This window comes from Euprymna scolopes, chromosome 42 (genome assembly GCF_053919585.1).
Source record: "Euprymna scolopes isolate OS-2025 chromosome 42, ASM5391958v1, whole genome shotgun sequence".
Lineage (NCBI taxonomy): Eukaryota > Metazoa > Mollusca > Cephalopoda > Sepiida > Sepiolidae > Euprymna > Euprymna scolopes.
Window position 1 is genome coordinate 7,058,329 of NC_136523.1, and position 25,026 is coordinate 7,083,354.

The 25,026-nt window shown below is 36.1% G+C and overlaps 1 protein-coding gene across 1 annotated transcript in view; it reads right to left on the reverse strand.

The window, feature by feature from the left end:
- The window catches only part of LOC145266914 (sideroflexin-5-like), a 124,567-nt gene that overhangs the window by 61,419 nt on the left and 38,122 nt on the right, over positions 1-25,026 (reverse strand). The window contains exons 4-8 of the mRNA XM_080122707.1: positions 22,744-22,769; positions 14,553-14,663; positions 10,724-10,789; positions 8,048-8,138; positions 2,856-2,971 (exon numbers count right to left, since the gene is read on the reverse strand). Of these exons, the coding sequence (XP_079978833.1) occupies positions 2,856-2,971; positions 8,048-8,138; positions 10,724-10,789; positions 14,553-14,663; positions 22,744-22,769 (410 nt within the window). The remainder of the gene's footprint in view (positions 1-2,855; positions 2,972-8,047; positions 8,139-10,723; positions 10,790-14,552; positions 14,664-22,743; positions 22,770-25,026) is intronic.

Sequence of the window (25,026 nt, forward strand, 5' to 3'; positions counted from 1 at the left end):
TCCAGCGGCCTTGACAACAGATTTGATGTACGTGTTCCATTTAAGATCAGGAGTAATGGTCAAGCCAAGAAGCTTGTCAAAACTTGAGGCCTCCTGAAGACGAGAGCCATTCATTTCAATTGATGACAAATGTGGATCAGAATGTTGATGATGTAAAGAGAGAAGCTTGGTTTTAGATGCATTAAAAGTAACCAGCCACTCCTTACCCCATTGTACTACGTGCTCAAGATCAGAGGAGAGAGAATTGGAGAGAACTTGGTCGTTTACTGTCTTAGATGTGCTACCATAAATGGTAGTGTCGTCAGCATAGATGTCTACAAATGATGTAAGGATGTGATTTGGAAGATCATTAATGTAGATCAGGAAAAGAGTTGGGCCCAGGATGGACCCCTGAGGGACACCGGCATTAATACTGTGAGCTTCTGATTTTTGCCCCTCAACTACTACTCTTATGAACCTATCAGAAAGAAATGATTTAATAATTGAGAAGACTTTTCCAGCTATACCATAGCTAGCGATCTTATGAAGTAAACCTTTATGCCATACCCTATCAAAGGCTTTAGATATGTCAAGAGCAATTGCCCTAGAAAGATTGCCACCGTCGAGAGATTTGCTAATCCTATGCGATATAACTGTAAGGACATCTGCTGTAGATCTAGCAGAACGGAAACCATATTGAGTGTCACTAAGAAGGTTATTTTTGTTGAGATGGTTGATTACTTCTATATTTAACACAGATTCCAGCAATTTACTCATGACGCACAGGAGACTTATTGGCCTGTACTGAGAGGGGGATGAGCGATCACCTGAATTCTTAAATACAGGGCATACTGATGAAATTTTCCAGGGAGATGGGAAACTATTCTCCATAAGACAACGTTTAAACAGTTTTGTAAGTATGGGCGCTAGTTCAGGTTGAAGTTTTTTGAGTACTATAATTGGAATACCGTCAGGGCCAGTTGCTTTACTGGAATCAAGGTTTTTGATTAGCTTGGCAACATCACGTACAGATATACGTATATCACATAGCATGTTTTCTGATACAGGAGGAAATATTGGGGGTTGGCAGCCTTGATCGCAAAGGGTAGAATTAGCTGCAAAGTTCTTGACAAAGAGTTTGGCTTTGTCTGATGCTGACGAGATTACCTCAGGTCCATTGATAATAGTTGGGATGGAGCACACGCTTCTGTTCAGGATTCTGTTTGGTATTTGCCAACACTGGTGGGAACCAAGCCGCTGCTCAGCTACTTTGGACTTAACAGATTGAGCATACAACTCTCTTGCATTCTTTATTACTTTCTTACAATGGTTGCTGGCAGTCCTGAAAGCGGCTTTAGTTTTCATACATCTATTACGTTGGAAACAGTGGAAAAAGTGATTTCTGTGCGCAATGGCAGCAGCACATTCTGGAGAGAACCATGGCTGGCTGTTAGGTTTTTGCTGAAACTTTTTCGAGGGTATGAAACGGTCAATACCTACAATTAACCATTCCGTCAGGTCTAATACTATAGAGGACACATCCTTTTTAAGTAGAGTTTTTTGTATCTAGAAATTTACATTGTAAATTGATTTGTTGCAAGATGGTTAACACTACTTCCACAATAAAACCCGATAATCTGATAAATTATATGTAATTATTTTTCTATTCAAGCATCTTTTCACTATTTTTGGAATTTATACCAATTTCACCATAACACACAAGTCTATATTAATGTTTTCACCTGAAATGCGTTGGTTTAACAGATCAATGTAAATAAGCCCCCCCACCCAATGTCTTCTAACATATTTTCTTCACCTCCAAATCCGAAATTATATCTAAATATATTGATACTTATCTGATGTTAGTTAATATTATATTTAAAAATTATATATTAAGTATTTTTTTCAATATTGACTTAACATCTATCTATCGTTATCAATATCGACTTTACGTTTGTTTATGATTACATTTTTCTTTTTAACTTTTAGGAATTTAATTGCTATAACTTTAATATTATAAAATAACCCACAATCCCCTTTCCCAAACACCTTTTTCCTTCCACTGAAGGTTCTCCTTTTTATGTTTCAACAAGACCTACTTTTCACTCTTTCATTTTTTGGACATAAAGCTAAACTACAGCACTGACCAGTTTTCATCTTTTTGCACATAACGCTAAACTACAGCACTGACCAGTTAACATTTTTGGTTAATCGTTATAAGCATACGTTTTTCATGAATAAAAACATTATTGTCTTTTTTTAATGTATTTCATTGTTAGTGCATTATTTAAGTTATTTTTTCACCTTTCAAGCATTTTTAGATAACTAATTTTAGAAATAATTAATTGTGCATCGAACAGATACCGTAATATTTAATTTGCTGCATGACAAAGGTAAATACAGAATTTCAGCCAAATCAGTTCAATAGTTTCTGAGACAGACTAAGGAAAATATAATGCAAAATTAGACGTTTTAGTCAAAAATAGGCAAAAGTAACAGTCCATTGATTTAGAATCAACATCACCATCCACAAGTCTTGGGATAAGTGGGAGAAAGAGAAAAAGAAGTATGATAAAGGAAGTAGAAATGGTTAATTATATTTTGTTCTTGTTAGCTCCTTACATCAAGTGGCTTCATGCCTTGCATAATTTTTTTTTTTTAATAACCTAGCATCAAGTGGCTTCATGCCTTGCATAAATTTTTTTTTTTTAATAACCTAGCATCAAGTGGCTTCATGCCTTGCATAAATTTTTTTTTTTTAATAACCTAGCATCAAGTGGCTTCATGCCTTGCATAAATTTTTTTTTAATAACCTAGCAAAACAAAAAAAAGTATTAAGTCTGTTAAAGCAAAAATGTTCTTCATAGCTTACGTACCTTTTTCGCCGCAACAAGCGACGTCCCAACATTTTTGTTGTTAGCGTCAAACACTTCGATGCCTTCACTAAGTTCGTTATTTCTCATGAGAATTACATTACACGTGCTGGCCGTCGCTGAAAATTAGACAGAAATGAGATATAGATTTAAGTGTTTAGTACTAGCAGGATGACCCGACATTGCTCAGGATTAAATAACAATCATTACTATACCATTTTTTTTTTACTAAGAACACCATATTTATGTTTTTACTGCTTCCTCCTCCAGGTTTGCAAGAAGAAACTGACATTTTGGAAAACTCTCTGATGGTTTTAATTTCATTAAATTAGAATATATGTATTCAAAATTTTAAGGGGTCATTTCTCCATGGGTCACTTAGAGTGTTACATATATGTCTGGCTGGTGATCATCTAGCTATTAAAATGGACTTATTTCATTTATCAATGAATACGAGACACTTTTTTTATAAAAAAGACTTAGTTTATTTTACAATATATTTAATATACACACTTCAACACAATGATGACAGTGGGGAGTTGGTGGTAGAGGTGGTCGCAAACTGTGTCAATTTGTGTCCCGCATCTGTCTGTCTCTCTGACTGTCTGCTTGTTGCTTTGTTTCTCTCCTCTTTTTACTGATATCTCTTCGACCTCAACCTATTTCCTCGCCAGCTTGTTATTGCACTTTTGCTGTTTTTTTTGTCTGACCCATGACCAATTGACGTCATGGATCCAGGTCGCTACAAATTCCGTGATTCCATTGTTTATTTTTGTTTGCCTAGATGTAGCTTAGATCATCTTTTCCTGGGACCGATCGTTCTTTGATCGGCTGGAATTTCCATTGTTTATTTTCCTGATTGCCTGGACACAGTTCGGCCGCACCCCTCCTTAACAAGAGACGTGACACATAGACATTCAGCAGATAGAAAGAAACAGATATTTAGAATCACTACTATCATCTTCCTCAGATGACTTTATACATACACTATAAATTTCATCAAAATAAAAGGTGGCTTCCCTCTATCATGCTGGAAGATTGCTCACACCCGAGTGTATCCTGTACCTCTACAACGCCATCCATGCATGGAGTATTGTTGCCATATCTGGACTGGTGCGTCTATGGATAGGATCTAATAGATCCCACACTGTCAACAAAGCTCCAACTTCTGTCTCATCACCACAGTGTTGCACCTCTGTGCCTGTTTTACAAGTATTTTAAAGAAATATGCTCTAATGAACTAATCGCACTCCTTCAACAACCCTAACCCCCGACCGACTCGACAAGCAGCAAAATCCCACTCCTTCACTGCTGAGATTCCTGGATGCTGAAAAGCTTTCTATTGCAATAGTTTCTTCCCCTCGGACTGCTAGACTTTGAAATTCCCTTCCTGCTACTTGCTTCTCTAACTGTAAACATGGTCCTAAATAGTAACCCCTTATGTCCAAGTAGTAAGCTTTGTTTGGGGTGAACAGGATTTAAAAAAAAATATATATTTGAATTTTTAAAGGAGGTTCAGTCCCCATAGTTTCCTTAGTTTCAGAATGCATAGAAATTTGTATGTCGACTATGCTGCCATAATCCCGGGCAACGTTGCATCACCCTGCTTGTTTTCAAAGTTTCAAAGGTGTTCTTCCTTTCATAGCTTACTGCAGCAGCATAACATACATTTGTTACCTCTTGAAAATGGGGGCTGCGCCCAAAAATATTTGAGGAATATACTTTTTTTTTTACATGGAGGTCACCACTTATCAAGGCCTGGAAGCCACTCGGGAATAAGGGTTATTGCGTATACAGTAATTAATGGGATAGTATCGTAGTAATCGTTAGTACTGGAGATTTGATAAAGTATCTTACTTAAGGGGGCGGCTCATCAGGAATTTGTTTATGCTGGACTTGAAGACATCCAAGTTGTAGTCAGGTGGGAAACAGGCGTGCACTTCTAAGAAAGAAGCTTTGTTCATGGAATCTACATTTTGATTTAGGCACAGATAAAGAATGGGGAAAATTAATGACAGTGGTTTCAGCTAGATGGGTGTTTATCGTGAAAAATTGGCGAAGGGGGGGGCCAGAGATTGGAGCTCAGACGAGCACTTGCCATGGAAATAACAATAAAACAAAGACAGGCTTGCAATGTCTCTTCTGTGGGAGAGAAGTTGCAGGGAAGAGAAAATGGCATCCCTCACTAAGCCACAAAGTCTATTTTATACTCTGTCAAGGCAGGATAGGCTGTTTTTAGCAGCTCTTGCCCAGATGTGGCAACAGTACTCCAACATTGGATGTACTTGGATTTTATGTAGATATAGAATTGCATCAGTAGTGAGATATCTTCTGGAGCGGTAGAAGGATCCCACCATTTTCCCAGCGACCTTGGCAACAGATTTGATGTATGTGCTCCATTCCAGATAAATAAATAATGATAAATAATTCCAAGCGTTCAATAGTTCCCAACAAATATTTTTTCAAGAGGTAATAGATGTATGACAACTCTCTATGCTACCATAATCCCAGGCAACGTTGCATCACCCTGCTAGTTTTCAAAGTTTTAAAGGTGTTCTTCCTTTCATAGCTTACTGATAAAGAGTTGACATACATTTGTTACCTCTTGAAAATGGGGGCTGCCCCCGAAAATATTTGAGGAACATACTATCTACAATCAGGTAAATAAATATTCATTGGGAACTATTAAACCCTTTGAATTATTTATCATTATTTGTTTATTCCACCGATTGAATAATTCCTGCATTGACAAACTTTCAAATACACCTTTTATCCGATTAGCAATGCTTCAAGCAAACTACGACATACTTCTTAAAGAAAAATATGACAAAGCAAAAAACATTCTTCGTATTATTTGGACTACTCATCTTGTGAACCCTCGGCATAAAGTACTTGGCAAAATTCAGTTGCAAGTTACATTTTTCTGAGGAGTAACATTTAAAATGCGATTGCAAATTATTTAAAACTTCTACCCAGTCATGGCTGATAGAAATGAGAGCATTCTACTCCTGTATTAAATAAAGGATTGTATTCAAAATTCTGTTGAGATTCATGGGTGAAACGTTGTGAAATTAACAATTAAGATGAGAACAGTAATAAAAACATTCTTCGTCCATGATGTCAGTAGGTTTTTTTTTTTTTTTTTTTTTTTTTTTACATAGGCATCACCACATTATCAAGGCCAAGAGGCCACTCAAGGATAAGGGTTAAAGAGTGTACAGTAGAAATTGGACAATATAGTAATCATTAGTAATGAAAATTTGGTAAATTTGATAACTTATATGGAACGGCTCATCAAGAACTTATTTACGTTAGACTTGAACACAACCATATTGTAGTCAGCCGGAAAGCAGGAAAACGGAAGACAATTCCACAGGCGTGCAGTTCTAAGAAAGAAGCTTTGTTCATGGAATCTACGATTAGGTTTAGGCACAGATAAAGAGTGGGGGGAATTATTGATAGTGTTTACAGCTAGACGAGTGTTTCTTGTGAAAGTTTGGCGAGGGGGGACCATAGATTGAAGCTCAGTCGAACACTTTCCATGAAAATAACGATACATCAGAGACAAACTCGCAACATCTCTTCTGTGAGATAGAGGTTGCAAGGAGGAGAAAAGGACATCTCCTACGAGGCTACGAAGTCTATTTTGAACTCTTTCAAGGCAGGACAAGTCCTTTCTAGCAGCTCCTGCCCAGATGTGGCAACAGTATTCCATCCTTGGATGTACCTGGCTCTTATATAGATAGAGAATAGCATCAGCAGTGAGATATCTACCGGATCGATAGAAAGATCCCACCATTTTTCCAGCAGCCTTAGCAACAGATTTGATGTACGTGTTCCATTTAAGATCAGGAGTAATGGTCAAGCCAAGAAGCTTGTCAAAACTTGAGGCCTCCTGAAGACGAGAGCCATTCATTTCAATTGATGTCAAATGTGGATTAGAATGTTGATGATGTAAAGAGAGAAGCTTGACAGAACGTTTGTAACAATTGCAGAAAAGATCTATTTTCGTTTATACAATATTTTGCATTATGTTGAGTTGTAATTCGGCCGATGTATTGATACACAGGCTATTAGCACACCACTGAAATATGCATTGGAAGTTTGCTGATATCTGTCCATAGCTTCATGTGCACAAAATACAACAGTGTGAGTCTAGCCTTCAGCATTGATGGACAAGTATTTTATTTTGTCATTATCGACATATTAGATTTGGTTGGTTGTTTTTGTATTACGGCATATCAACCCTTTTCTGGTTATTTAATGCCGAATCCAAAGATTTTGAAGAAAAAATTTTTTAAATAGAATATATTTGTTGTTTTCACGTCGGTTTCTATTTAACCCATAGTTGGGACCCTAACAGGTACTACCACTCCGGGTCAGAGTGGACCTGGGAGCAATGGTAATTAAAGGGTGGCTCCACACTCCCCAAAGCCCACAAGCTGGGGCCTCACCACTGGATATAGTTTAAGGTCATATCCAGGACCCCTATTGAGGGACTTTTACCCTCTGCAGGGGGGCAGTCGGCGTATTCTAATGCCCCACCGACAGGCCCATCAACAAAAGGCTCTTCGACATCTAGAGATTTATAAACAATACTCTATGCATGGGTGAATCATAACTTTGTAGAGATTTTTATTTTTTTTATTGCATTTTCACTCCAGACAAGGCACAGTGCCAGTTTGATGTAGCGGGCTACTATTCGGGACATAATTGCGGCGATACTATGTAGGGAGTTGAGCAGCAAGATGTCTGTTTACATTACACTTGAACTTCTGCATGTCAGTACGGTCGGGGAAGCAGGAACCCGAAAGAATTCCAAAGTCTAGCAGTTCTGGGAAAGAAACTCTTAAAGTAGAAGGTTTTCTGGTATTTGTGGCTCTCTACTGTATAGGGGTGGGATTTTGCTGCTTGTCGTGTGTCGGGGTATTTACGTCAAGGGAGTACTAGGGTTTGTAGTTCATCAGAGCATATACCATTAAAATACTTGTAAAACAGGCAGAGGGATGCAGTATTTTGTCGATGGGAGAGAGGTTGATGCCTGGCCGACAGTTCGGGACCTATTAATTTGGTGACTCTCTTCTGAACCCTGTCCAGGAGAGAGAGAGAGAGAGACTAGTAACAGATGTACCAGCCCAAATGTGAAAGCAATATTCCATACATGGAGTATTAACGTCAGACGTGAGGCGACTTACCCACAGCTGGGAATGGAACAAATCTTTGTATAAGCATTTTGGTGGCTGGAGTGAAACGATTTGCTTTCTTGATGAGGAAACTGAGACCAACCTGCAAGGAACAAAAAGAAATAAAATGACGAGTGAATGAAAGTGAAAGGGTGAATGATAGAGAGAGGAAGAGTAGAAAAGAGAGGAAGAGTGAAAGAGAGAGGAAGAGTGAAAGAGAGAGGAAGAGTGAAAGAGAGAGGAAGAGTGAAAGAGAGAGGAAGAGTGAGGAAGAGAGAGGAAGAGAGAGGAAAAGAGAGGAAAAGAGAGGAAAAGAGAGGGAGAGAGGAAAGAGGGAGAGAGGAAAAGAGGAAAAGAGAGGGAGAGATGAAGAGAGGAAAAGAGAGGGAGAGATGAAGAGAGGAAAAGAGAGGGAGAGATGAAGAGAGGAAAAGAGAGGGAGAGATGAAGAGAGGAAAAGAGAGGGAGAGATGAAGAGAGGAAAAGAGAGGGAGATATGAAGAGAGGAAAAGAGAGGGAGATATGAAGAGAGGAAAAGAGAGGGAGATATGAAGAGAGGAAAAGAGAGGGAGATATGAAGAGAGGAAAAGAGAGGGAGATATGAAGAGAGGAAAAGAGAGGGAGATATGAAGAGAGGAAAAGAGAGGGAGAGATGAAGAGAGGAAAAGAAAGGGAGAGATGAAGAGAGAGAAAGGAAGAGAGGGAGGAAGAGAGAGAAAGGAAGAGAGAGAGGAAGAGAGAAAGAGGGGAATAGGAAGAGAGAAAGAGGGAAGGAGAGAAAGAGGGAAGGAGAGAAAGAGAGAGAGAGGAAAAGAAAGAGAGAAAGAGAGAGAGAGAGGAAAAGAAAGAGAGATAGAAAGAGAGGAAAAGAAAGAGAGATAGAAAGAGAGGAAAAGAAAGAGAGAGATAGGAAAAGAAAGAGAGAGAGATAGGAAAAGAAAGAGAGAGAGATAGGAAAAGAAAGAGAGAGAGATAGGAAAAGAAAGAGAGAGAGATAGGAAAAGAAAGAGAGAGAGATAGGAAAAGAAAGAGAGAGAGAGATAGGAAAAGAAAGAGAGAGGAATATGAAAAGAAAGAGAGAGGAATATGAAAAGAAAGAGAGAGGAATATGAAAAGAAAGAGAGAGGGATATGAAAAGAAAGAGAGAGAGAGAAATAAAGAGAGGAAGACAAAGAGAGAGAAAGAGAGGAAGACACATAGAGAGAAAGAGAGGAAGACAGAGAGACAATGAGAGGAAGACAAAGAGAGAGAGAATGAGAGGAAGACAAAGAGAGAGAGAATGAGAGGAAGACAAAGAGAGAGAGAATGAGAGGAAGACAAAGAGAGAGAGAATGAGAGGAAGACAAAGAGAGAGAGAATGAGAGGAAGACAAAGAGAGAGAGAATGAGAGGAAGACAAAGAGAGAGAGAATGAGAGGAAGACAAAGAGAGAGAGAATGAGAGGAAGACAAAGAGAGAGAGAATGAGAGGAAGACAAAGAGAGAGAGAGAGAATGAGAGGAAGACAAAGAGAGAGAGAATGAGAGGAAGACAAAGAGAGAGAATGAGAGGGAGAGAGAGAGAGAGTCAAAGAGACGAAGAGAGAGAGCGATAGTCAAAGAGACGAAGAGAGAAAGAGTCAAAGATAGAAAGAGAGAAAGAGTCAAAGATAGAAAGAGAGAGAAAGAGAGCCAAAAAGAGAGAGAGAGAGAGTGTGAAAGAGAAGGAAAGTGAAAGAGAGGTAGAGCAACTCACAAAAACCATATAAACCACAGATGTGGTTTGTGTAATTGTGGAATTAATCAAATATTATTTGATATTAAACAAAAAGTTTGAATATTGATTTACTCGCTAGACGGGATGACATTCTCCTACAGAGTCTACGTATATTCCACAGTTTAACTTCGTTGTGGTTTGCTTGATCTGTGTTAATCAATTTACATTCTTGTACATGGTGTGGCGGCTCAGGTGGCAGGGTACTCACTCCGTGTGTAAGTGGCTCAGGTTTCAATTCCCGAGTGCAAATGTTTTACTGACGAGCCAAAACATATGTGGGAATAATTCTATATCACTTTTAATTAATCCTAAAACTACTTGATCAATTTATGTGATTTCTTTTCTTTTTTTTTTACAATATTTTCTTTCCATCACGAGTATGTACATCATAATGAGTTTTATTTCCTTTGTTTTGGCTTTTGGAGGGGGAGAGTTATGAATTAGCACCAGAAAAATTTTTTTTTAAATAAATAAAACATTAAAAACCAGCCTTGCCTGGTTGTTAAACTAGCAGGCTACCTGGCATTGCCTGGTCATAAAATATGGTCTTAAATATGATATTTTGATTAATGCAGATTTCATATTTATCATTATACTAGCATGGGTTCCAGGCGCCGCCCGGGTATTTGGAAGTGTGTGTTGAGCAAAAAAAAAAGAAAAAAATTGTAGTAGTTGGATATATTACTATTTTCGATCCGACAATTAAGTATGTAATATTGTTTTTGCTTGAAACAATATATTTAAAAACTCAATTTGTCAACAATATCTTAACGAGCACCATCTATAATAAAAAAGCGAAAATGTGTGTGTGTGTGTGTGTGTGCATTTTTCTGTATGTCCATGTTTTTGTTTCATAGGCGAAATTCTGGACAACACCCAAAATTTTCAATGAAAAAAATAAGTTCACAAGTAAAAACTGCAAAAAAAAACCTTACAGCAATGGAAACAGCACTGGCAACAGCTCCAAAATATCCGATAATAAAACGATGCAAAGGGGTTGGCTGTAAAAAAAAAAAAAAAAAAAAAAAATTTTCATTAAATATTTTTGGTGGTTTTTATGATATAGTCAACAGATGGATTTTTTTTTAAAAATATGTCATTTTAAGCAAAATTAATATCACATACTTAATTGTCATGCCGAAAATAGTAATATATCCAAAAATTATAAAAAAAAATCATTGAGTAAAAAGTTACTTATGGTTAAAAAAAGAAAGTTATTTATAGTTACAAGAAAAAGGAAAGTTTCATGGAAAACTGGGTAAAAGTAGACAGCAGAAAGCTAAATGCAAGGGACATAACTCCGAAATTAATATTTTAGATTACTTGTTCATGACTGCAATATTTGTTGTCTATAGCGATATACATTTTTTACTAACTAGCGGGGGGTACCCGGCGTTGCCCGAGTGTTTGTTTCCGGGACGGGGGGGGGGGGGAGTTTTAAAAAATGTTATGGTAGGTAAGTAGGAAGGATCAAACCCGGAGTCATGAGTAAAAGTAGGAAAATAAAGTGTGAAAAAAAAACAAAAAAAAACATCTGCAACGTTAACAGTTCGGCCACCAAGAAAAGTCCATTCCAGTTGTTTAGGAAAAAAAAACAAAAAAAAAACGACTACGGTAGGTCGGCGCGAACGTGAAAATATAATGTGAATTGTCCAGCACGCTAACCACTACGCCACAGAGCACTGCAGCTTAGTTTAGTGATTTTAAATAACTTCACATGAAAGAACTACGAAGCCAAACCGGTGTTCTCTTCTCAACTGTTCCTTGTGAACGATCCCCAAACGATGTTAAGTGGTGGCAGGGGGAGGAGGAATTTATTAGAGAGAAAATATTTTACCACTTCCATTGATCTTAACCGATTTTGGCCGTGACTTCTCAGCAGAAAAAGTCTAGAAATCTAAGATTATCGAGGAATTTGAGAAATAATAAGCCTATAACACACCTCAGATATTGTTCTGCCGTTTGTGCATATTATATTTGCATGAAATATCTTGATTTTTAATCCTATTAAGGTCAAAATCCGACAGGAAAAAATGAGTTCATTTTATTTATATAGAGAAAACACAATAGCAGTTGTTATACTCAATGAATTTTCATAATTTTTGGATGTATTACTATTTTCGACAACAATTAAGTGCGTAATATTGTTTTTTCTTGAAACAATATATTTAAAAACTCAATTTGTCAACAATATCTTAAACACCATATTTTATAAAAATATCTAAAAATCAAAAATGTGGTTATAGTCAGCTAACATACTTCCTAACTTCCAGTGCATATGCTACCGGAAGTGGTGACAAGGCAAATCATTTCTTCACTTTTATTGTTCTTCAATATTTCTATTGTGAAGTGATTTATTGAAATAAAATATAAGAAAAAATACATTATTGAAAAAATATACAATAAAAATTGAATATTCATTCTCATTTGATCCGGACCTATTTGGCAGATTCGTTAGTTGGCTATTAAGCCAGGTCTTGCCAACCATCGCATTGTACTAAACGTGTTCAAATCTTTTGTTACCGTTTTGGTGATGATTGCTTCGTAAACTAAATAGTTCATTACTTTAAAAGATTTTTAAACAATGCTTTTCAATAATTCTTTTAAAAAATAAAACTGATTTCAATAATTCATAATTAAAATAAGACAGGAAAAAAAACAAAAAACTTTTCAATGATTATTAAATAAAAAAAAAAATCTGATCGGAAAAATGTAATAAAAAAAAAAAAGAGTATATGCACAGGGGAGATCTAAGCCTGAAAGGAAAAAAGCAAAGGAACTAATTTGCCTTATCACTACTTCCCGTAGCAGACACACCAGAAGTTAGAAAGTACGTTTAAAGTAGAGAAATAGTATACAAAAAAAAACATTAATAGTAACTAGCGGGACTTGTGGAATTTCCACAGGGGACTCATTCATATGGAATATATTGATATTGCCATTCTGTAGATGTTCAGTTTAAATGGAGATGCTCTGATATTATTGTAGCTTTTTTGTTAAAACTGCAATAGTATTTCATCTAAGCTAGCACGAACACCCGGCAAAGCCTGGTTGTAAAGTACGCTTAAATATATTTTAATTCTTGTAGATTTCGTATATATTATTATAGAGTTAATGTTCTATCGATTTTTATATGTTATAATGTTGCGATTTCAAAAATAAAAAAAATATATCCATATGACTTAGGTGCATTAGCTTGAATCGAAACCGAATGAAAACTTATGGAAAAAAAAAAAATTATATATATATATATATATATATATATATATATATATATAAAATAAAAAGGAACAAACCGTATTATGTGTTCATCAACGTTTCGTCTTTATTTCGAGACTTCCTCTGGATGAAATAAAGATGAAACATTGATGAACACATAATACGGTTTGTTCCTTTTTATTTTTTCTATTTTGTCGGAATACTATTTCCATTATTTTCATCATATATATATATATATATATATATATATATATATATATATATATATGTATATATATAACTTGAGTTCCTTCAGCCATAATCTAAAAACCAAAACTTATGAAGAATTCTTGGTAAAATTATTTATGACATGAAATCGAAGTACATAACAATTAAACGACCCGGATGTAAGCGTGTCACAGGAAATAACACACACGCTATCATATAGATATATATAGATAAATAAAAAATAATCATGTGCAAGTCACAACTTCCTGCAAGAACTGTAAAAACCTAACGTTATCTCCCCTGACAGACTATACATGCGATTAGGGCCGCTTATGAATTTCATATTCCCATGAAACTTTCTCTTTTGGAGGAAGCTGGTTCAATCAGCATCGGGTAAGTGGCGCTTCAATACAGTAGTAAATAAGTAATTAACAAAGGCCATCCTCTGAAATAAATTCTGGTTTAACTAGAAAAATACTAAACGAAAAATTACACTAGCAATAAATAAAAGTGGGTGCTTGTCTATAAAAGGGCCGAAAAAAATTTTTTACAAGAAAAATCTGAAAAAAATCTTTATAATGTACATACTTGTCACTGCATGAAGATGTTATATTCCAAAAATCACGTAAATCGATCAAGTAGTTTTTTTTATTTTATTTAAGAAAATCAAATATTATCGCACGGTTTATCGAAGATTTGCTCCATGCCATCTTGTTTGAGAGGTAACGACACCTGGTGGAAATATGGGATCGACAGGGGCAGACCATTGACTTTTTTTTTTCTTAAATGTCGGAAACACTTTTTTTTATAATACAAATAAAAAATAAATTAACAATGATTTCTATTCCTTAAAAGAATGTCTAAAATAGTTATTTTTTTAAATAGACTTTAATAAGTGAACATGAAAAACAAAATGTCGAAAAACACTTTTTTTTATAATACAAATAAAAAATAAATTAACAATGATAAAAAGAATGTCTAAAACAGTTTTTTTTTTTAATAATGAAACATTTTTGGATTAAAAAAATTGTCTGCCCTTGTCGATCCCATATTTTCACCATATTTCCGCCAGGTGTCACCAGTGTCGTTACCTCTCAAACAAGATGGCGTGCAGCAAATCTCCGATAAACCGTGTGATAATATTTGATTTTCTTAAATAAAAAAACTACTTGATTGATTTACGTGATTTTTAGAATATAACATCTCCATGCAGTGGCAAGTATGTACATTATAAAGATTTTTTTTTCAAATGTTTTATAGACAAGCACCAATAAATCAAATCACATGCAAGTTACATAATTACGAGAAACACATACATATGAGCATATGATAACTCACTTTTGAGGCATTTCTATTCGCATAATTGACGCAGGCATTGTGACTCTGGTTCAACCATTGCCAAATTATCGTCTTTGGAATTGTTGGGTTCGGAAGCAACATCCCCACAATCTGGAAATCAAAAGAAAATAAAAAACAAAACATAATTGCTTCAATCCTTTTTTGTAATAGACAGAGCCGAACCAACCCCAACCCCCAATGTAAGTAACAAGGAATTGTTTATCCTGTCCTGGAAAGTAATTTGCATAAAATTGTGTCTGAAATGTGAATATTTGTTGATGCTATGCACTATAATAAACATGTAGAAAAAATGAATGTGCACGCATCGAACGCAATGAAAGAAACCATAGAAAATCATCTTCAGTCAGCAGTGGAATGAAGCTGTAAGTGATTAGTAACATTTAATGCTACTAAGATTAAACTTCTTTCCAAAAAAAAAAAAAGTTCTTAACCAATGCTTGTCATGATAGATAACGTCCTACCTGAGAGCCTAACATTGGCATATAAATTGAAACAAATACATTGAGGACATTGTCAAAGCTGCTGTAAGGAAAGTGGGCTCTCTCTACCATGTTAGAAAATTACTCACACCAGAGAGCATCTCATAGCTTTACAAAGCTACGATTTGCTCATACATAGAGTACTGTTGTCACATTTAGACAAGTGTGTCTACCACTAGTCTCTCTCTGTTAGATAGCGTCCAAAAAAGAGCCTCAAATTTTAAGGATCCCGCACTATCAGCCTAGCTCCAACTTCTGTCCCATCACTGCAATGTCGCATTCTTGTGCCCGTTTTACAAGTATCGTATGTCATGTGTTCCCTCAACATACATACTTATAACTAACCTAGCAAGCAGTAAAATCCCTCCCCTTCACTGTTGATATCCCTAGATGCTGGAAACCCTTCTACTCTAATAGTTTCTTCCCTCGGACTACTGGAACTTGGAATTCCCTCCCTGTTTCCTACTTCTCTGAGTGTACTACCTTGCAGAAACTTATATGTAATGTGTACAGACATCTCACCACTCAATTCTCCACAGTTCCCTGTTAAATATAATCCCAAATAGTAGCCGTTTATGTTTTAAGTGGCAATATGCCTTGTTTGGATTGAAAATTAAGATAACGGGCAGGCAAATTGATAAAAGCAGAGAATGTTCATGTGTGAATTAAACCATGAGAGAAGTGCTAGTATCAATAATGGTTTATTGTTCATGAAAGAAATTGAATCAGCTACTCAAAAACTGGAAAAACTACTCTTGAATTGGAAGCCATGTTTAATTTTAGAAGAGTTTCCTATGGGTGATTATTCTATAAAAAACTCTGGAGATGAAGTGTTTTTGATAGGCAGCTGTTCTCTACAGCTTCTGGACTTTATAATTTTGCAGCCAAAGAACAAAAGATCGTGTTGACACGAAAAAATTATGAGTCGGAATGCTAAGAAGATTTAATTTTTATGGAGCAATTCTGGTTTCTGATTGGTTGATAGCAGAACGTGAATTAATTTGATTCGTCAGTTTCTATCAGCGTGTTTATAAATAGAATACCCCACCTTTGAGGGAGCATACCCCTATTAAATATAAAAAATATTGCAACAACTATGATGTTTACTAAGTGCCACTCCTGGTTACAAGTAGTTTATTTTGGCGTTAAAAAGTGCCAAGAACTGCGCTAACCATTAATATACGTGCTTAAATTGAAAAATAAAACAGAGGGATGAGAACAGGTTATGAAGGGGTCACCAGTTAGCAAGTGCAAACTGAAAACAAACAGTTTTACATTTCTGAATTTTGGAGATGAGGATTGGTTATTCATATTATTAAACATTGTAAGAAATTCTGCAGAAATAAGCAGGCTCCTCATTGGTCGGTTTGACCGACCACAATTTTGTTTGGACCTATCAGATGTTGTTTCTAACTGTCAAGTCATATTTTTGGCGCTATTTTTATGTTTCAGGTCGTCTCAGTTTTCACAATGAAAACTCACTCGTGGCATGTAACCTTAAAACCCCTTTGTCTCATTGAAACGTATTAATGCCCTAATGTGGGGCAAAATATTATTTGCAAACACTAATGCCCTTGCGTTGGGCGAAATATTGTATTCTTTACACACTGTTGTGCTCTACGATTGATTGGCTTTCTTCATTACTTGTATAATGTATCTCCGAGACGAATTTAAGGTCTACATTTTGACCTGCCCCTTGTCCGCCATTCGAACGGTTATTTACAGTGAACTTCATGATTACTATTGGACTCACAGCATTCATCCTTGGAAGGCATCACTTAACACATCGACTTGATGCAACTATTCTTCGAACAGCGAGGAGGTCTTGGATCCTGCAAACGCGAAGGTAAACCATGAACAACTACCCCTACGGGTGTTACTCGTTCTGTTTCGGCAGCAAGCTGAAGATGGCATATCTTTTGCAATTTGGATCTTTTTACTTTAATAAAATTTAAGTTTAAAGATGAGCCTGTTGTGATTTCTGATTGCTTTCTTTCATTTGGCCAAGGGCAAAACCGAGGTGAGATAATATCTCACAGCATTCCAGATTTCGACAAGATACACCCGAGGTAGGTCGGAAATTACATCGACCAAGTGAATATAACATCCGATAGGAGTTTGGTTTGTTGTTTTGTTTTACGGCATATCAACCCTTTTTGGGTTATTTAATGCCGAATCCAGTTATTTTGGAAATAGTATTCATGTTGCACCCAGTTATTTTGTAGAAGGTTTTTATTCTTCAAGCTCTTTGTATCTTCAATCACTTGTTTGCAGTGTTTGGTTTGGTTGTTTTATAGTGAATTTTATCGTTTGTTTTTCTAGTAAAGTAATCATTAATGATGTAAATTGGGTGGAATTTCTGTCGACGATGGAGAATATAGAAAAGGTAAAATATAAAGATATTTATGATATTTGAGCATTAGATACACATAAACAGTTCATATGCTATTAATCAGGCCAGAATACGATATAATCACGGTGGTTCATCAGTTCTCTGAAGTTAAGTGACGGTAAGTCTAGCCAGTACCAGATGGGGCGACCTTTTAAGAATACCAGATGCTGTATGTAGAAGAACATTGGCACCTCTCTGAAAAAATTGCACAAACCTAACGTTGTCATCTCCCTTAATTGGGAAATACATGCGACTGGGGACCGTTTGTGAATTTGATATTCCCTAGAAACTTTCTCTTTCGAATGAAGTCGATTCAACCCTCCGACGGTGAGTGCCGCTTTCTGTTTCGTTTATTTTTACTATTTTGGAAATAGTACTCATGTTTCATCCAATTATTTGGTAGAAGGTTTTTATTCTTCAATCACTAGTTTGTAGTGTTTGGTTTGTAGTGTTTAGTTTGTAGTGTTTGGTTTGTAGTATTTAGTTTGTAGTGTTTGGTTTGTAGTGTTTGGTTTGTAGTATTTAGTTTGTAGTGTTTGGTTTGTAGTATTTAGTTTGTAGTGCTTGGTTTGTAGTGTTTGGTTTGTAGTGCTTGGTTTGTAGTGTTTGGTTTGTAGTGCTTGGTTTGTAGTGTTTAGTTTGTAGTGTTTGGTTTGTAGTGCTTGGTTTGTAGTGCTTGGTTTGTAGTGCTTGGTTTGTAGTGCTTGGTTTGTAGTGTTTGGTATGTAGTGTTTGGTTTGTAGTGTTTGGTTTGTAGTGTTTGGTTTGTAGTGTTTGGTTTGTAGTGTTTAGTTTGCAGTGTTTGATTTATAGTGTTTGGTTTATAGTGTTTGGTTTGTAGTGTTTGGTTTGGTTGATGTAATGGATTTTATCATTTTTGTTCTCTGCCCTACAAAACACGAACGAGTTTTGAAATGGGAGAGGGAAAAGGGTTACAGTATTAATGTTTGGTACATTTTAAGTTAGGAAACCAGTCAAGAAGTGAGGGAGATAGAAAGAGGAAGGGGGGGAGGGGGGTTAGTTTTGGTTTTGGTTTTGCAGAAGATAATTAAGTTTTGCAAAAAGAAATAGAAAAACAAAAAGCATCAATATTAGGTGCATTTCGTCTGAGAGAGCCAATATCTTCAGACAGCCTGATCTGGTAGCCCCAGCTCAAGATGAGAACAGACCTTGTAGGATTATTCATTTGATATACTCACAAATACAGAAATCAGTCTATATAGAGATGATATATTATTAGTTATAATAAAAGATCCTAACAAACGGAAGGAAGAAAATTTTTAGAAAGTTGTACACATGGAAACGAGAAAGTTAAGCCTAAGGGTAGACTTGACCGTGTTGTGTTGTCGGGTTAGGGTTCATATTGGAGACATGTTGAATAGTCGGGGTACATATTGGGACACATAACGGGGACTCAGAACAGGGATGATAATGACATTTATATACATTGTTGCACAGAACGAGACGTCATTTGTATAACGGCAGCGACGTGGACGGTTCTATCTAGTTCATATTATTATTAACAGGAGACATATAAATGTGAGAAGAGAGATGTGGAGTACAGTTCTTTTACATCGGGGGGGGGGGGGGAGAATCATTACTGATTATGGAGGCGAGGACAGACAATACTTGGAAGGGTGTTCAACACAGTTCGTTTACAAGATGATGATAGACAAAACACATTTACCTTTCAGATTGGTGGAATGATGACGCGAAGTTACAAAACTTAGTAATTTCTTCATTCATCAGCCAGTCGCTTGATGACTCAGGAATTCAAGCTTGTATAGCTACATGGTCTACTCCCCCTCTTCGCCTCTAAGGGCATCAGCTTTATTAAGTCACTGTCCGGCTCTTGCCTCTAACTGACTATCACTGTGACTGTGATTCTCTGATTGTCTAACCCGAACCCTGTCTCAATATATTGAGAATCTCCTTTCTTTATGACGTCAGAAGAGTGAGCAATCAACGTGACTTTATCACGTTTCAATTTACCCGTGCCTTTGCACATGTATCCAACACTCTCATAAACAAAAGAAATAAAAGTAAATGAAATTGTATCATTTAACCTAGTTGTTAAATAACATTTTCAATTTTGTTATTGTCCATTCTTTTAACTGACATATTTAATATCCAGTTATTTCTAAAAGAACAGACAATCACTCTATCTCTGACATAAATAATATTTAGTTATTTGTGAGAACAATGACAATCGTTCTGCATTCCCTGGATTTCAATTATCCATCATCTTTTAACACTTGCCTACAGGGTTCGATTCTAGCCTTTTCCTAATATCATTTTCAAACTTATCAAGTTTTGCTTTCTTATTTACTTATAATACAAACAACTAATTTCTAAACTTAAATAAAAATACTTATGAGCTACACTTAAAAGATAATGCTAAGCCACTATACATAAACCCAACGTCCAATCACCCGGACACACAAGTCAGACTCCTAACTATCGAGAGTAGACTTAGCAAAAATTCTAACAGTGAAAATGTATTTAAGTCAAGTAACATTAACAGCTGAGGAAATTAGTCACGCCCAAGAAGTTCTAAGCCAACTGGAAGAGGAAGCACGATTGGTGGGTTTGTACTGCAATGCCAAGAAAACAGATACAGGCCTTCAATAATGTTGATCCAATTGCAGTGAAAGCACTTTTTTTTTTACATAAAAGTCACCACTTATCAAGGCCCAGAGGCCACTCGAGGATAAGTGTCATAGAGTAGTTAATGGGATAATATTGTAATAATCGTTAGTAATGGAGGTTTGGTAAATTGGATTACTTAAGGGGGCGGTTCATCAAGAATTTGTTTATGCTGGACTTGAAGACGACCAAAATGTAGTCAGCTGGGAAGCAAGCAAATGGAAGAGAGTTCCACAGGCTTGCATTTCTAAGAAAGAAACTTTGTTCATGGAATGTACGTTTTGATTTAGGCACAGATAAAGAGTGGGGAAAATTATTGAGAGTGGTTTCAGCTAGACAGGTGTTTTTCGTGAAAGATTGATGAGGAGAGGGACCAGAGATTGGAGCTCAGACGAGCACTTGCCATGGAAATAATGATAAAACAAAAACAGGCTCGCAACCCACTCGAAGCTGTCAAAAACTTCAAGTACCTTGTAGCATGGTCAGAGAGCACTGAAAAAGATTTTGAAGAAAAACACTAGCATGGAGTGCATGTCAGAAGTTGAGGAAGATATGGTCATCCACTCTCTCAGAAAAGTTGAAAGTAAGACTCTTTGTTGCGACAGTAGAAACAGTTCTTCTCTATGGTGCTGAGCCATGGGCTCTTACAAATGAAGAAGAGACTGGATGGCTGTTACACATGGATGCTCAGGATGGCCCTCAATACATCATCGAGGAGCCACACAACAAACCAACAGCTTTATGGTGACCTACCACCAGTATCACTGAAAGTACAGCTGAGAAAGATGAGAGTAGCCGGTCACTGCACGAGACACAGCGAAGAGGAAGCAAGCAAGCTAGTTCTCTGAATACCAACAGATGGACACACAAACTGTATTAGGAGAAGACTGACCTACATTGACAACCTGCTACAGGACACAGGATTGGAAAGTGTTTGGAACCTGCAAACTGTCATGCGAGATCGAGAAAACTGGAGAAGTTGTGTAGATTCGGTGGTGAAGTGTCCTGAAAGACGGCGGAGGAGATGAGAGAACATTTACAACACAGATGGTGGGAAAAGTGGAAGTCTCTTAGTTCTGCTGGGGGAGGGGGGGGGATGAGTAAAGATAAGAGATATAGTGAAGACAAACAAAGGCAGAATCCGGAAAAGAAAGAAGAAGAGATAATTAGGTCGGAAACGAGGGAAAAACAAAGTAAAGCAAAAAGAGTTAATTGGACTGAGGGGATGAAAGTATACAAGATATGTCAGTGTTATTATGTCATATATAGACAAAATAGTTATCCATGCACATGTGTTTCACTGTATCTACAGCTCATCAGCACAGCTGACTATACTCAGGCTTAATCTTGCATATATATATATATATATATAAGAGCAAGTAGTTAATAAAACATGTTAAAAAACACTTTGAAAAAGGGTTAAAAACATATTTAATCTGAAAAGGAAACACTTAATAAGTGGATAGTTCTTAATCCGTGGAGTTTCAAAGAAATACTTTCCTTCTCATCAGAGGGTAGGAATTAGCAAAATGCGGGATCGGATTTTACATACAAACGTATTTGATGAAACTGCAAGTAAGTCAAAGATCTTACTTGATAACAAAAAGTGAAGTAGAGGGAATACGGTGGAGAAAAAGGTGATTTCACATGAATATATATATATATATATAATAGTAAAATAATTTTCCAAGTTACAAATATCAAGTTTTCTTAGTTGGTCATTTATTACTTTTCAAAAGGTATCCATTACAATATTGTTTTGTATTGTGACTAACAAATCTGCAAAATTATGTTATTGCTGCATTTTTAGTCACATACTCTTCAGATGTTTACCTTAAAAATCTTATAAAAGCACCATTTTGGACAACTTTGATGGTTCATGTAACTGATACAAAAAAACTGAGCAAAAAGAGTTAATTGGACTGAGGGGATGAAAGTATACAAGAGTTTGACGGAGAAAGGGTCGCTGACAACAGGGTCAATCATAGCTGAGATTCGGAACACGGATGCTAGGCGAGCTAGGTCAGATATTGAGACCTACTAACGTAAAAACAGAGGCGTTTTTCTCAGCTGTAAAAAAATCCCACTCGTGTCTGCTATTAATCCATCTTTTTAAAGTCAGTAGGTCTGTACACATACAAATTAGTTGCTCCCACATGCAAACCAGTTGCTATCATGTGCAAATTAATTGCTAACATGTCCAAATTTATTCTGAATACAAAAATCTGCAATTACGTACACAACTTCTTTTCCCTATGAAAAACGGTCGCCTGAAATGCGAAACATCTTATATGTTTTGAAACTGATAAGTTTTGGTCTCTCTATTGTTCTGAAGGTAAGGGTGATAATCCATATTTTTATGTTTGGGTTAAAATAGAAATTATCTCCCTTAGATTTCAAGGTTTTTAGCTCATTATTAGGGCTACGACAACAGCACATTCTTTTCACTGTTTTAAGTATTGCGTGTGTATCTGTTGATATCTTATACGCTTTTATACAGAGTGATGTGGTTTTCAGTTTATTAACTGTGTCTATTTTAACAATGAAAAAATATGCTGTTGTCATAGCCCTAGTCATTATTTAGAATTTTCTCCATTTTAATCTTATTTTCCACTATAAATGTATTTTGAAACATAAGATATTAAATACTCACAAATGGTGTCCCAAAAGGAACAAAACCTACAAAAAAATAAAAAATTCAATTAATTAAAAGAATATTTTTTAAATTAAAAATATATAATTTTCTTTCCCTAGACAGGAATAAATTATTTTAAGAATAGGGAAGTTATTTTTAACTAGCGGGGGTACCCGGCGTTGCCCGAGTGTTTGTTTCCGGGACGGGGGGGGGGGAGTTTTAAAAAATGTTATGGTAGGTAAGTAGGAAGGATCAAACCCGGAGTCATGAGTAAAAGTAGGAAAATAAAGTGTGAAAAAAAAAAAAAAAAAAAAACCATCTGCAACGTTAACAGTTCGGCCACCAAGAAAAGTCCATTCCAGTTGTTTAGGAAAAAAAAAACAAAAAAAAACGACTACGGTAGGTCGGCGCGAACGTGAAAATATAATGTGAATTGTCCAGCACGCTAACCACTACGCCACAGAGCACTGCAGCTTAGTTTAGTGATTTTAAATAACTTCACATGAAAGAACTACGAAGCCAAACCGGTGTTCTCTTCTCAACTGTTCCTTGTGAACGATCCCCAAACGGTGTTAAGTGGTGGCAGGGGGAGGAGGAATTTTTTAGAGAGAAAATATTTTACCACTTCCATTGATCTTAACCAATTTTGGCCGTGACTTCTCAGCAGAAAAAGTATAGAAATCTAAGATTATCGAGGAATTTGAGAAATAATAAGCCTATAACACACCTCAGATATTGTTCTGCCGTTTGTGCATATTATATTTGCATGAAATATCTTGATTTTTAATCCTATTAATGTCAAAATCAGCGGGAAAAAATGAGTTAATTTTATTTATATGTTCTTTCCTCATCGTTCATGGCTGTGGTCCTGGTCATGGTTGTTGACCTCGCCTCTTCCGTTTAGCTAGACGAACAAAACTACTTGTGCATGGAAAAAAAAATGAAGACTTGCTGCAGTTTTAAAGGTTTTATTAAAGAGCAAGTTCGTTTAAGGGGACAAGAGCTACCTAGGTTAAAATAATTTCATTCTTGTTTGTTCTAGTTGGGAATCGAGAAACACAAACACTGAGGTGACATTCACTTACATTCTACATTGTTGGGCACATTTTGTTAGTCCCCCAACAAAAGGAGGGTGGACCTGTAAATTCACCCTCGTCCGTTCGTCCGTCCGCACTTTTCTCAATAACTACGCCTTGGAATTTTTTGAAATTTTGCACAAACATTAAACATAATATGAGTAAAAAAGTAACAGAACGGATTTTCTGAGAAAACTCCAGTTGCCCCCCTAAGGGTGCCTTTCAGGTTAAAATGGCTAAAATTGACATTTTTTGTGTTTATTATTAATGCCTTGGATTTTTAGAAAACTTTCTGAAAAGTTGTAACTAACATATTTCTATATAATTTTGTCTGTCTATACTTTGCGATAACTCTTGGGTGTGCCCCAGGGGCTCTTTTAGGGCTGATAAAAACACTTCATTTTGGGGACTATTTTACCATATTTGTCCAAAATTTTCTGTGTATGTCTATTTAGCAGTTTTGCATGATGTTGAACTCAAATTTAAATGCGTTAAGGTCTTGGAGACTTTTGGTTGGGGCTAAATAGGGGGGGGGGGAGACACATGATGGACTTAGTCATTTCTTTTTTGCATGGTGCAGAACTCAAATTTACATATGTTAAGGCCTAAAACTGCACCGTTTGTTCATTTTCACCAGGATTTGATGTTTCCTGGGGGACTTAATTGGGCAAATACTGAACTTAGTCATTTTTTTTTTATGCCTCGTTCACTCTTGATAATTAACTTACTTATTTTGCAATAAATCTTTCAAATGTATCAGTTAATATAAAACTTTATTAATAAATTCTGGGATAGTGGAAATCTTTTGATATTTCAAGAGAAAATCTCTCCTTTTCAAAAGATCAAAACAAAAAAGTTGGATCTGTCTACAAGAAAGTCATCTTGGATGTTTTTTTTCTTTTAAAACGATTCTGCCTTCATCTCTTTTTATTATTAGAATTAGTTTCTTACATTAAGTGACTTCATGTCTCGTCTGGAATAACTTCCTGTGATGAGCAAAGCTAATCTCTCTACAGTACAAAAAGAAGCATCCGTGCTAAAAGCCTCAAATTGAAAAGCGAGATGCAGTAAGACTGATTCACACTAAAGATTACAAATCTGATTTGTTATTCAGGTACTTGTACAGTTTAATCAACACATTAAAATATGAAAATATCGAAAAAAGGTTATATTGTACGTATCTGTTTTAAACTGAAGATCTCCAAAAAAAATTTCACTTAATTTG